The 12,514-nt window shown below is 41.5% G+C and overlaps 1 protein-coding gene across 3 annotated transcripts in view; it reads right to left on the bottom strand.

The window, feature by feature from the left end:
* The window catches only part of Iftap (intraflagellar transport associated protein), a 72,124-nt gene that overhangs the window by 24,683 nt on the left and 34,927 nt on the right, over positions 1-12,514 (bottom strand). For all 3 annotated transcript variants that reach the window (XM_048443605.3, XM_085696661.2, XM_048443606.3), the window contains exons 3-5: positions 4,227-4,384; positions 3,159-3,230; positions 1,492-1,558 (exon numbers count right to left, since the gene is read on the bottom strand). In XM_048443605.3, the coding sequence (XP_048299562.3) occupies positions 1,492-1,558; positions 3,159-3,230; positions 4,227-4,384 (297 nt within the window). The remainder of the gene's footprint in view (positions 1-1,491; positions 1,559-3,158; positions 3,231-4,226; positions 4,385-12,514) is intronic.

Here is a 12,514-nt window from a genome sequence, read left to right as displayed (position 1 = left end):
GCCCATACAAGAATGGCTGAACCAACAAGTGGAGCAAAGGGACCCACTCATCAGAGCCATCAGGAGAGTTACAATTCTAGAGGATGCTACATGCTGCTGCTCCCTCCTGTCTGTGACTGCAGCTCACTGCTGTCAGATGCTAAAGGATATAAAAATTGCCAAATACCACCACTCACAGAGATTCTCCTCAGCTATCCAATGTGTATTGGGAAGAGCAAAAGAACACCAAGCCACACGACTGGTGACAAGTACAGACCTTCTCACTGCGAGCAGGAAGTGAGAAACTGTACCACAATAATGCCCAATACAGGCACTCTCCTGCCCATCTATAACACTGATTTTATCTTGTAAATGTTTTGTATAGACAAGAACCAGTAGTCTCAAAGTGTCAGCTCAAACAATAGCAGAATGGCTAAAAACGCAGTGCATTTCACTGATGACTAGGGATGTTGAACATTTCCTTAAGTGTTATTCAGCCACATTAGATTCCTCTGTTGAGAGTTCTGTTTAGGTCTGTACTCCATTTTTTTTATTGGATTATGCGTTCTTTAGATGATCAATTTCTTGAGTGCTCTGTATATTTTGGAAATCAGACCTCTGTCTGATGTGAGGTTGGTGAAGATCTTTACCCATTCTGTAGGCTTGTCTTTTGTCTTGTTGACCATGTCCTTTGCTTTACAGAAGCTTTTCAGTTTCAGGAGGTCCCATTTATTAATTATTTCTCTCAGTGTCTGTGTTGCTGGGGTTCTATTTAGGAAGTGGTCTCCTGTGTCAGTGCGTTCAAGTGTACTTCCCACTTTCTCCTGTCTTTTTCTACTTCCCATGTAGATTAGATCCATTTATGTGTCTCTTGGGGTCCTCTTTGTTGTCTAGGTTTTCTGGGATTGTGATTAGTAGGCTGGTTTTCTTAGCTTTATGTCTAAAAGCCACTTATGAGTGAGTACATATGATATTTGTCTTTGTGGGTCTGGATTACTTCACTCAATATGATGTTTTCTAGCTCCATCCATTTGCCTCCAAATTTCAAGATATCATTATTTTTTCCTGCTATGTAGTACTCCATTATGTAAATGCACCACATTTTCCTTATCCATTCTTCAGTCGAGGGGCATTTAGGTTGTTTCCAGGTTCTGGCTATGACAAACAATGCTGCTATGAACATAGTGGAGCACATGTCCTTGTGACACAGTTATTTAACAGTTTAATTTATTCCAAATTTGGGGGGAAGGAAAGGGACAGCTCTATTTCACTTAAAACAAAGGTTTTGTAAGTTTCAAAGGGCTTTTAAAAAATTAAATAAATGAATGAATAAATAAAGGGCTTTAAAAACTGAGTAAAAGTCTTTACTTTTCAAAAAAAAATTTCACAACTTCAGCTTTTCTTACATCAAGGGAGGTAAGGTAAGGATTGCCAAAAATAACAAAGCAACAGAAATCACTTGAAGTTTCTAGAAAGCGGTTACACAGTATGAAAAAGAGAGAGAGCACATACCCTTGTTCATCTGGGGCTCACTCTCTTCCTCCATGTCCAAATCTTCTAAGCCCAAGAAGTTGTCTACCTGCAAGAAGATTGAGATTATCTTGCATATATTAGACACAAAGAAAGGTGATGTAGTCAGGGACCCATGCACACAGCTGCAGGTTAGACCTCTTTCCTGTGACCTCTCAAGGTCAAGCCCTTGTACGCATATGCTTTCCCACCTGTAGGAGCACAACATTTGCAAGCCCAAGGTTTTAAAACGCCACAGCCTGTTCTCTACAGAGAAAGAGAAAACAAGCTGGGGTTTCTTGTGAGTGACTCTGTTCTAAATTTTCTTCCCAAAATGTTTAACACTACTATCAGAGGAGACAGAGGGCCCGGGGTTTGTGTGTTACTGCTTCTGAAGACACCAGTGATGGAGGTGGTGGGCCACCACCCTTCCGCACAACAAGCTCTCTGACAGCACTCTGGAGACCAGACAGAGGAGGCTAAGGAGAGCAGGAAGGAAAAGTCCATTCAAAACAAAATCATGCTGCCGGGGAAATCACAGGAGAGGTGAGCAGGGCAAAATATCAAGTGTTCTCTCTTTCAGGCAAATAATAGTGAGAATTACTTCAAAGGTAAAAAGCACAGCATATGACCTTCCCAGACCCAATAGCTGCATTTTAATAAAGAACTATTCCACATGGAACACCGCTTCCCACTGCACAGTGACAATGAGGCATTTCAGGGGACTATCAAAGCGTGTAAATAAGAAAATGTTGGCACATGGCATGGAAAAAAGACACAAGGTTGCTATTCGTTTTATGCTCATAACCTAAACATAGACATAAAAAAATACCTTAAAGTTACAAACTGAGATTCCTTAACTGCATTCAAGGCAAACTGTGTCTTTCTGTCCTGAGCTGATTATGGACCGTGCTGACCCCACAGAAAGCGAAAACGGTAGCTTCTATGCCTCTAACCTGGTGACAATAACTATTACTCGGCGGGCAAATGCAAAAGCAAAATTCACCTTCCATGTGACAATATTAAAATTTGAGAATTAGTTACATTGTAGCATCTATCTTCTTAATGAGTATGCTAAAAATCCCTTCCCATTTGTTAAACCTTAAGGAAAAAAAGATCCAAAAGCCAGTCAAGCACAGCTTAAGATGTTCCAACACCAATTTAAGAGAGAGAGAGAGAGAGAGAGAGAGAGAGAGAGAGAGAGAACCTTTCAAGACTAAAATCTGGTGAATCTTCAGGTTTGTGCAAAGAAAAGCAAGAGTCTAACGTTTGTCTATTGGTTTGTACAGTAGTTTGAATAAGAGCTGTCTCCCGTAGGCTCTAGTAACTGAATACTTGATGACAGTTGTTGATGCTGCTTGCTAGGTTTAGGAGGCAAAGCCTTGCTGGAAGGAGTCTGTCACTGGAGGTGGGCTTTGTGACTAAAAAGCCTTGCCTGCTTCTAGTTCACTCTCTGCTTCCAGCTTGTTGCTGAAGATGTGACTTCTTGGCTTCCTGCTGCCTGCTGCTTGTTACTGTGCCTCCCCGCCACGACAGACTTTTATCTATACTCTTTCTTTCCAAGTCGCCATGGTCATGGGGAGACATCACAAAGTAACAGACAAGTTGCAAATTCAGTTCATTTGTTTGTGTGTGGTCATTCCAAGGCAGATAACTGAATCTGGCCTTACCTTGACCTTTCCAGCCTGGGTCATGTCACCTTGAAGGGAGCTGCCAACTTGCTGGCCTTCATCAATCACTATCTGAAAGCACAGTAAGGACACACAGTCAGGAAATAAGAGTTTCTATTCCTAGCATGATCTGAAAGATTCTCTAAGCTACAGTCATGGTGCAGGAATAGATTTCAGCAAGTCTAAGTGTAATTCTGGTACCCTAGGCTCATCCAACATCTAGCAGGTGAGCACAGGCTTAACTCCAGCTCGTGCACAAAACAGACAGCTGCTCCACCTCCGAAGTCCTCCCGGCAATGAACCTCTGATACACAAATCAGAGACTGCTACTACAATGTTGTCAAGCTACAAGAGGACAGGGCAATATAAAAATTCTAGGCCTCCCTATATTTAATATGATCTCAATCATCACTGTAGAATGTGAATCATTTATGGAAAGCCTCTCATCTCTCATAGGCATCACTAGAAGCAAGCGCTAAGAAAACGAATTGTAAACCTCTCTGCTATATTTCTATCATGGAGACTTCTGACCTTTATAAAACCAAAATCTAGTATAATTTTGTCCATAATATCACATAGAAAACACTGCAAACAGAAAAAAGAAATTCAAATGACTTAAAAAATTAATCAAAACTCAATGGTTTGGAAAGAGAACACTATGAATTATCATTCCTTGATAATTAATCATGATAGCCAAAGAGATGAATACTGTTGACGACATCAGGATGATTAGGAAACATCATCTAATATCTACAATCCAAATCTTAGAAATAGCAAGATAATGGCTTCTACTTTAAGTCTAACTGTGATAAGTTTAGGACAGGAAAAAATAAGTCCAGTTTATACAAAGAAGTAGAAAATGGAACTCTCTTGTTAAAAACAAAATATATAATTTTATAAAGCATTTATACATGGCATATCCCTAAGAAGTTTTTACCAAAAACTGAGGATTATCAAACACTGGCATGTAATGATTGATTATCAACAAAATGCTGTTACAATGGCTTCTTTTCCTAGGAAAAAAACCCTCTTCTTCAAGTTGTTTCTATAAACATAAGATAGAAGTACCTGGTCATCTTCTGAGCATTCTGATGAAGTATGAGGAATGACAGCTGTATTTCTAAAATGATGACCATGTGATTCCTTTTTATGGGTCAATTTTTTAGTAGTAAATATATTTTCTGACAAATCAGTTCCACATGCTCCCCTTCTGGCCACATTATTCTCTGAAATGGTAAGTTATGAATTATTAAAAACAGTCACTGTAGTCAGATTGTTTCTTTTGTGCTTACTAAAAATCTTTTGTCCCCCTCCCCCTCAAAAAAGAATACTTCTTAAAGAACTATGTAAGTAGGAGTTACTTATAGCCATAACTACTCTTAAATACAGATAATACTCCTTCAACATCTGATAATATTGTCTGCTACATACCCAGCACTATATCTTACCATTGTTAAAAAGTTCAAGGAAGCACAGTTTCCTCAAGATTGAAGACATTATTTAACTCATTTTACCTTAGATTTGGAAATTTTTCCTCATATGAAAGCAATGTATGTATATTTTTTAAAAATTATGAGAAAAAGAGCAAAATATGAAACTCATCTCTTTAACTCTACACAGCAGAGTAACTAAATAAAATGTTTAGAGGCTTATCTGTTCATCTCTTATGTATCCATGTACTTCTAAAACTCAAAATATAACATATAAATACTATGGTTTGCCAGTAGTTTTGTTATGTTATTGAATATCATTCTACATAATTTTAAGTTATAGAGAACTCCACTATCTAAATGTAAGATAGTTTACTTAATCAAAGTCCATTCTTTTTTATTGTTCATTTTTTTCTAGCCCAATAACAGTTTCCCCTCCCCCAGTCCTTCTCCCCAATCTTCCTTCCCTCCCTACCACTTCCTCCTTTCTCTTCAGAAGAGGGCACGTCTTCCACTGGATATCAACCAAACATGGCAAATCGAGATGCAATAAGACTAGGCACCTCCTCTCCTATTAAGGCTGGAGAAGGCAGCTCAGTAGGAGAAAGGGGTCCCGAAAGCAGGCAACAGAGTCAGAGATAGCCCTTGCTCCCACTGTTAAGAGTCCCACATGAAGACCCAGATACATAACTGTAATGTATGTGCAGAGGGCCTAGGTCAGTCCTATGCAGGCCCCTGGTTGTCAGTTCTGTCTCTGTGAGCTCCTGTGAGCCTGGGTCAGCTGATTCTGTGGGTTTTCTTTTGGTGTCCTTGACCCCCCTGGCTCCCACAATCCTTCCTCCCCTTCCACAGGATTCCCTGAGCTCCCCTAATATTTGATGATGAGTCTTTGCATCTGCTCCCATCAGTTGCTAGGTGAAGCCTCTCTGATGACAAATGAGCTAGGCACCAATCTATAAGAATAGCATAGTATAAAAAAAAAGAATAGCAGAATATCATTAGAAAAGATTTCATTGATTTTTTTTCACTAGACATGTTTGGGTCTATCCTAGGACTCTGGGCCGACCAGTCTCTGGGTTCTAGCCCTCCAGACAGTGCCAGGGGTGGACTCCCACTCATGGTATAGGTCTTTAGATGGACCAGCCTCAATGTCCATGTTTAACTATTTATAATTATAAGCAATACCTCTTGCTAGGTGGTGGTGGTGCATGCCTTTAATCCCAGCACTCAGGAGGCAGAGGCAATCGGTTCTCTGAATTGGACGCCAGCCTACAAATGAATCTACAGAATGAGTTCCAGGACAGCCAGAACTACATAGAGAAACCCTGTCTTGAAAAAACAAATTACATACATACATACATACATACACACACATATACATATATAAGCAATATCTCTGTGTTACATTCATGCACTGCACAGTTCTGGCTTTTCCTTAGGATAAGAAAAGAACTTAAGATTAATTCAAAATTAGGACACTGAAAATTCTATTGTGACACCATCAACAGAAATGTGGGGGGAACAAAATAGAATAAGTCAAGTAAGAAATTATAAATCTAGATCTTGCATGTTTCATTTGTGGTATTTATGGAAGAAATGACCCAAACACAGCTACAAATGTAGACTGAAGTGTGGAAGGAATACCACAATCAGAGATGACTACCTAACTGGCTATCATCTACACTGAGGCAATAGCTTAAGACAAAAAGAAATATTTTACTATTAGTATGATGGTTTTATATATATATGGAAATATATATATATGATGATGATAAAGGATTAAAAAACAGTCATATAGTAGATATCAAGCCATCCCCAGTTGGGTAATCCTATGCCATACCCTTCACTAGACTATGATGAAATTGTCTCAGAGATGGAGGAATTATTTTATCTGTGACCTGAGATAGGTCTGTAAAAGCCTAGCATAGCAGAGAGCAGAGCCACCATAGTTATTTCTTTTGAGGTGTTACTTGCATGACATAAAAATCTGCCATTGTTGTGATGCTCACAGTTTGGTGAGGAACCAGCTGGAACACTGTTGTAATAGTTTCAAAGAAGATGGCCTGCATAGTTTCATATATTTGATGCTTGGTCACTAGGGAGGGGAATTACTTGAGAAGGATCAGAAGATGTAGCCTTGTTAAAGTAGGTGTGGCCTTGTTGGAGGACCTGTGTCACTAGGAGTGAACTTTGATGTTTCAAAAGCCCACACCAGACCCAGTTTTTCTCTTTCTGCCTGTTCCCTGTAGATCAGGATGTAAATCTCTCAGGTACTGCTCTAGCACCATGCCTGTCTGCTTTCTACCATGATGATAATGAACCAACCCCCTGAAGCTATAAACAAGCCCCCAGTTAAAGCCTTTCCTTTGTTTTGTTTTTGAGTTCCAGTGGTCGTGATGTCTGTTCACAGCAACAAAACAGTAACTAAGACAGAAGTTGGCACCAGGGAGTGGCATATTGCTGTGACAGGTCTGAGCATGCTATTTTGTTGGAGGAAGATGAAAGATTTTTAGACTTTGGGCTAGAAAAGCTGTTGAATGCTTCTAAGCAGGGGTTTATGGGCTAACCCGAGTAGCAGCATGTAAGGCAGTGGTGCTGAGGGTGATGTGGACTGTGGGGAGCCATCTTAAGCAGTTTCAGCAAAGAAGAATATTATCAGCTGGCCTAGAGACCATTTTGGGATATTCTGGCAAAGAATGTGGCTGGATTTTGTCCCTGTCCTAGAACTCTTCCTGCGGCTAAACTTGAAGAGTTTAGGATTAATGGCTTTTACAGATAAGATTTCAAGAATCCTAGTTCTTATGCAGATCTACAAAGAAAAGAAACAAACAGGGCAAAGAGAAGTACAGAACTTTAGTTGAGGGGGAAAAAGAGCACCAGGAAATGTAATGTGGAGCCAAGTCTTGTGTTCCAGGAGATGAAAAATTTAAAGAAAAGATTGATGCTGAATGGAATAAAGGGAGTGATAACCTCAAAACTAAACCTGACCCAGCTGATTCTGCAAACTGTGAAAGGAAACGTCCTGAGGATTTCATAGTCCTAAACAACAACAGAAATCTTGTGCAAATGTAATTCAAGGAGGTGCCCAGGTTCTAGCCCCACAAGCAACACAGAACCTGGCAGCTTCTGACACATGGTTCTGGATTTAGAGCCAAGAAGGATATAGGAACTGACTTGTGGAATCTTCCTCCATTTTTAAGAAAAGTCACTGCATGGCGGCCTGGAGAGGAGATTGCATGAAGCTCTAATGGTAAAGCCTGGATTGTCTTGGAGATCCCAAGATGCTGGAGATGCCAAAGCCATGGGATACCTGCCAAGGACAACTGCTAACAGGAGGTGGAACCAAGAGAGCAATGTGTGTTGCAGTCAACAAAGCTGGAAGGGAAGAGCCATCTAATAAATGCTTTAATATTAGACATGGGATTACAGAATTTGGAGTTTGCCCTGCTGGTTTTCAGTCTCGCTTGGTCCAGTATTTTCTCACTATGCTCCCTTACTCCCCTTGTTTGATTCTGAATACCCTATTAAAAGTAAAATTTCTCAAGAATTAACAACAAAATTTTGTTTATTTGTGTATATGGGTGCTTTGACTATGCATAGGTCTATACATCTTTGCATGCCTGGTGACTGAGAAGGTTAGAAAAGGCATCAGATGCTCTGGGACTTGAGCTCTAAAACTGGTGATTTAGAGCCACTATGTAGGTGCTGATAATTGAACATGGGTCCTCTAGAAGAGAAGTCAGTGTTCTTAACTACTGAGCCATCTCTTTGACTCCTTTTTTTTTCAAACCCTGAAATACTGTTATAGAACAAAGTTAAGGTAACAGAGCCCTGTGATAATAATTCACATCAAATGAGTAATTTTCTCTTTTAAAAAAGAAAAAAGGGCATATCCATATACTCTGAAACCATCTCTCCCATTACAGCCTACCTATCAGCAATTCCTAACCAGTCACTATTGGAAAGATGACCTCTGCCTTCGGTACCAACAAATTCTGGCCAAAATCTCTGTTGCGAAGTGCAAGCGTTGGATGCCAGAGGTAGAAGAGCTCAAGAAGTGGGTAATGTGCTAGCAGGGTTGCTAAAGCCACTGCTGGGATAACAAACAATCTCAAGAGTCAGACAGTGAGGATGAGATCGATTTATTCTCCTAGACCTCTTCCATCTTAGAGTCAGGTTCCCCACGGTTCTCAAGGTAACAACAGTAAGTAGTGTGGAGGGACACGGTGATACTCAGAAACAAGATAAGCTACTGAGGGACGGGCAGATGCCTCAAGCTCCATCAGAGTCAGAAGGGACGGCTTCCTGTGGCTCCTGCCGTTTCCCAGCGCACTGACGGCAATAAAGGGAGCAGTTTCCATCCTCCAAGATATCTTTTAAGTCAAACAAACCTAAATTGGTATTTACCAAGAAAATCATGCACACCCAACCCAGCACTGCTACACTAGTCAATCGGCTTAAATACTTGAAAAGCACAGTGGACCGGAAAAGGGACATTCTGCAATGACAGGTTATGTATGTTGTCGGATCAATTCCCAATTAAATGCCAGGGTACCTGATAGGTCACCAGATGAAACTCCTTTGAAATACAGTGAAGTCTAAGCTCCTGATGCTGTTATTGAATTACTGATAACAGTCTCAGCTCCAACAAAAACTCTACTCTTTCAAAGTTCACCCTCTTGTAAATGTGAAGTTTTTATCTTTAAAACACCAAAGACTCAGAAAAGTATGCCCTCTCTGTGATTAAACTTAAGTTAAAAATGCTGTCCTAAGCCTTGAAATTAGTTTCACAAGCCTATGTATTATGACCCCACAAAGACACAAAAAGTGTTCTTGCATACAGGCATTTTTATTGGTTTTTAAATCTAGTAAATAATAAATCTCTTGGCAGAATGAGATGAGAACAAAGTTCCTTTTCAATATGATAATGTCAAAATGGCAGATGCTGGCACAGCCCAGACTTGGAAGTGGCCAGTAGCCTGATTAGACCAGATGCTGCTTCCCAGAGTGAGCCTGGTGGCAATGCGCACGTGCCACCCAACTGTTCATCTCTTCGGCTTCTGCTTTTCATCAGAGTCCTTTCTACCCTTTCATCTCATCCCTAACGCTCTGCGCTTTGAAATGCACGTGAGGCATAATACAATGAGGAAATCTAACACAGTGTTTCCGCGAACACACAGGTTACAGAGCCCTGAAAGAGCATTTCTTTGGGCATTTCTGAGTCAAACTTCAATAAAGATGAGAAAAAGTTTTTTTTAAAGGTTTTCAGAGATTGCATTATTCTGAAGTGATGGAATTTCAATTTCCTTTTGATACCAAACAGATAAGCTTCCAACAGGTCAGGCTTACGAGACCATCTACACCTTCAATGTCTAGCTAAATTCAGACCAGAGAGAAATGTCACACTCCTTGAAAAAGTGGAAAGCTGGGATGCCAAGGTAAATTACACTTTACAAGGTAAAGCACATGTTGATTACACCTTCCAGGTAAAAGCAATTATTTGGAGACAGCTCATTTTTGAGGGAAACTCTTATAAAAAATAAATTCAAATTCTTCTATCCAAAAGCCAGAGCAGTGTCTGTGTACGAAAAAACACTCCCCCAGATCAGCACAAGCTGTGTCAGAATCGAAGATCAAATCCTTCCAGACACCTCGAAGTACTCCTTCTTCTGCAGTGAGGCCAACAGCAATATAAATCAAGAGCACATTCTCAGTCACAACAAGATACTGAATACATTGCTGGAAGGAAAGAAAACCCGAAGTGGGAAACGTTCTGTGCAACACTGGGCAGCTACAACCACCCTGCTGCAAAGAGAACGGGGGATAAGCAATCAAGCTTGTAACAAGGTTGGGTACTCGGAAAGTCGGAGGTGATTTTCACATTGCACTTTGAGTCCAAGGCAATGTTCCTCTGGACAATAATACAGTCTTTTGATCTGTCCAGCCAAACCACTCCACACCACTGCTTTTCCCTCACATGCTTTTCTTCATATCTGGCCTCCCCGGGAGCCATAGTCATTAGGATTAAATAAGCAATTTAAAAACCAATCAATCATTAAATCAGAATAAATCCAAGGCAGCTAAATTCAGCACACCAGTGTTTTCTCTAAATTCCCTTTGCAGTGCTCTGAATTCCAACTGTTTCATGTTCTCCGTCTGAAAGGGCACAAGGAGGGGAGGACTACCACAGCCTGGCCAGTCAGGAATGAGTGTGCTTTCCCTGAGGCTGGCTGGTAATTGACTCATTATTCACGGCCATAGCTATCAACCTGCCAAGGCACAAATGCACAAGCCAGGCCCAGCGTGGGGGTGGGGGTATATATATATATGTGTGTGTCAAAAGCCCCAGATGAGGGACCCTACAGCACTAAGATGAAATCTCTGAAATGTCCAGTGCTAAGCACACCTGGAGAGAAGGAAATGTGGAGCAAGTGTTAGGAAGCTAAAATTTTATTGTTTATGTTCAAGAGGGAAATCTGCTATTAGTAGGGTCCTGAAGATGAGAAAGTCCAAAAATGACATTCTGAGCATCAACTATGTGCAAGACAAGAAAGTCTACTAAGACACAGTCCCTGCCTTTACAGAGTAGCCAGGCTAGGAGGTTAAGTCACGTATGTAAAGCACCCCACGAAAAGGAAGGCATCTGTGACAAACCGCACAGGAGAGGCACGAAGTCAGAGCTTGGCAAATGGTAATTGGCTTTAGGAATCATGAAAAGCTTCAGTAGAAATCAGTTGTATGAGGTGGGCTTTGGAGGAAGTTGACGAGTTCAGCAGGTGTACGTATTCCATGGGGGTTGGGAGGTGGTGAAATAGTGAGGCTTCCAGGGCCAGAAGGCCAGGGCCTGCGGCAGAGCAGTGAACCTTCCAGCCAGACTGTCACACACCTTCTGTGACCTGTCAGCAGGGTATATTTAGAAAGCTCAACTAAACCTCTGCACTTGACAAGGGAGTCGGTCACAGTCCAGCTGTGCTCTGCACAGGGACAGAGTAGAGTGGACAGGTTAGGTCCTGGAGGCAGGAGAGTCACGTGACAGGTGAGGCACACACTGTATTGTCTCCCGTGCAACTCGGGAGAAGTAAAAGAAGCCTCAGCTACAGAAGAGGCAGAGGTTCAAGAGAAAAAAAATAAGCCTGCAAAGTGAGTTCTTTTTGTTTCTAAAACAGAAAAATGGCACCATCTCCCACTGGTTACGTTTCCTCCCTCTAGACAGCACAGAATGCTCCTTATCTTCCCGTGGCCGTCTGGCCACACCAGTGTTTTACATTCCAATCAGCATGCCCTTGGTAACTTCTTAGTCTCTGTGATGGAAGATATAGATAACACCATGTGCTTGTAACCTGTCAGTGAACTAGAATGTGGTACAGAGGTCACACACGCACTCCTGACAAGCTGAGATATTCTTCCCAACTGGTTTAGGCAGGATCACAGAATCATAACACATTTCACCATGCAAGCAGATACATTATTTGAATGTTGCTTCCCACAGCTTTGGTCTCCATTCGAGTGAAAGCTGCTGGTGACAGTGTCTACAGGCGACAGCATCTACAAGTGACAGTGTCTACAGGTGACAGCATCTACATACAACAGTGTCTACAGGTGACAGAGTCTACAGGTGACAGTGTCTACAGGTGACAGAGTCTACATACGACAGTGTCTACAGGTGACAGAGTCTACAGGTGACAGTGTCTACAGGTGACAGAGTCTACATACGACAGTGTCTACAGGTGACAGTGTCTACAGGCGACAGCGTCTACAGGTGACAGTGTCAACAGGTGACAGTCTACATTCGACAGTGTCTACAGGTAACAGAGTCTACAGGTGACAGCGTCTACAGACGACAGAGTCTACAGGTGACAGTGTCTACAGGTGACAGAGTCTACAGGTGACAGCGTCTACAGGTGACAGCGTCTACAGGTGACAGTG

This window comes from Myodes glareolus, chromosome 10 (assembly GCF_982192425.1).
Source record: "Myodes glareolus chromosome 10, mMyoGla1.1, whole genome shotgun sequence".
NCBI classification, from domain to species: Eukaryota; Metazoa; Chordata; class Mammalia; order Rodentia; family Cricetidae; genus Myodes; species Myodes glareolus.
Note: the sequence above shows the minus strand (reverse complement) of the source record. Positions and strands in the feature narration are given on the sequence as shown.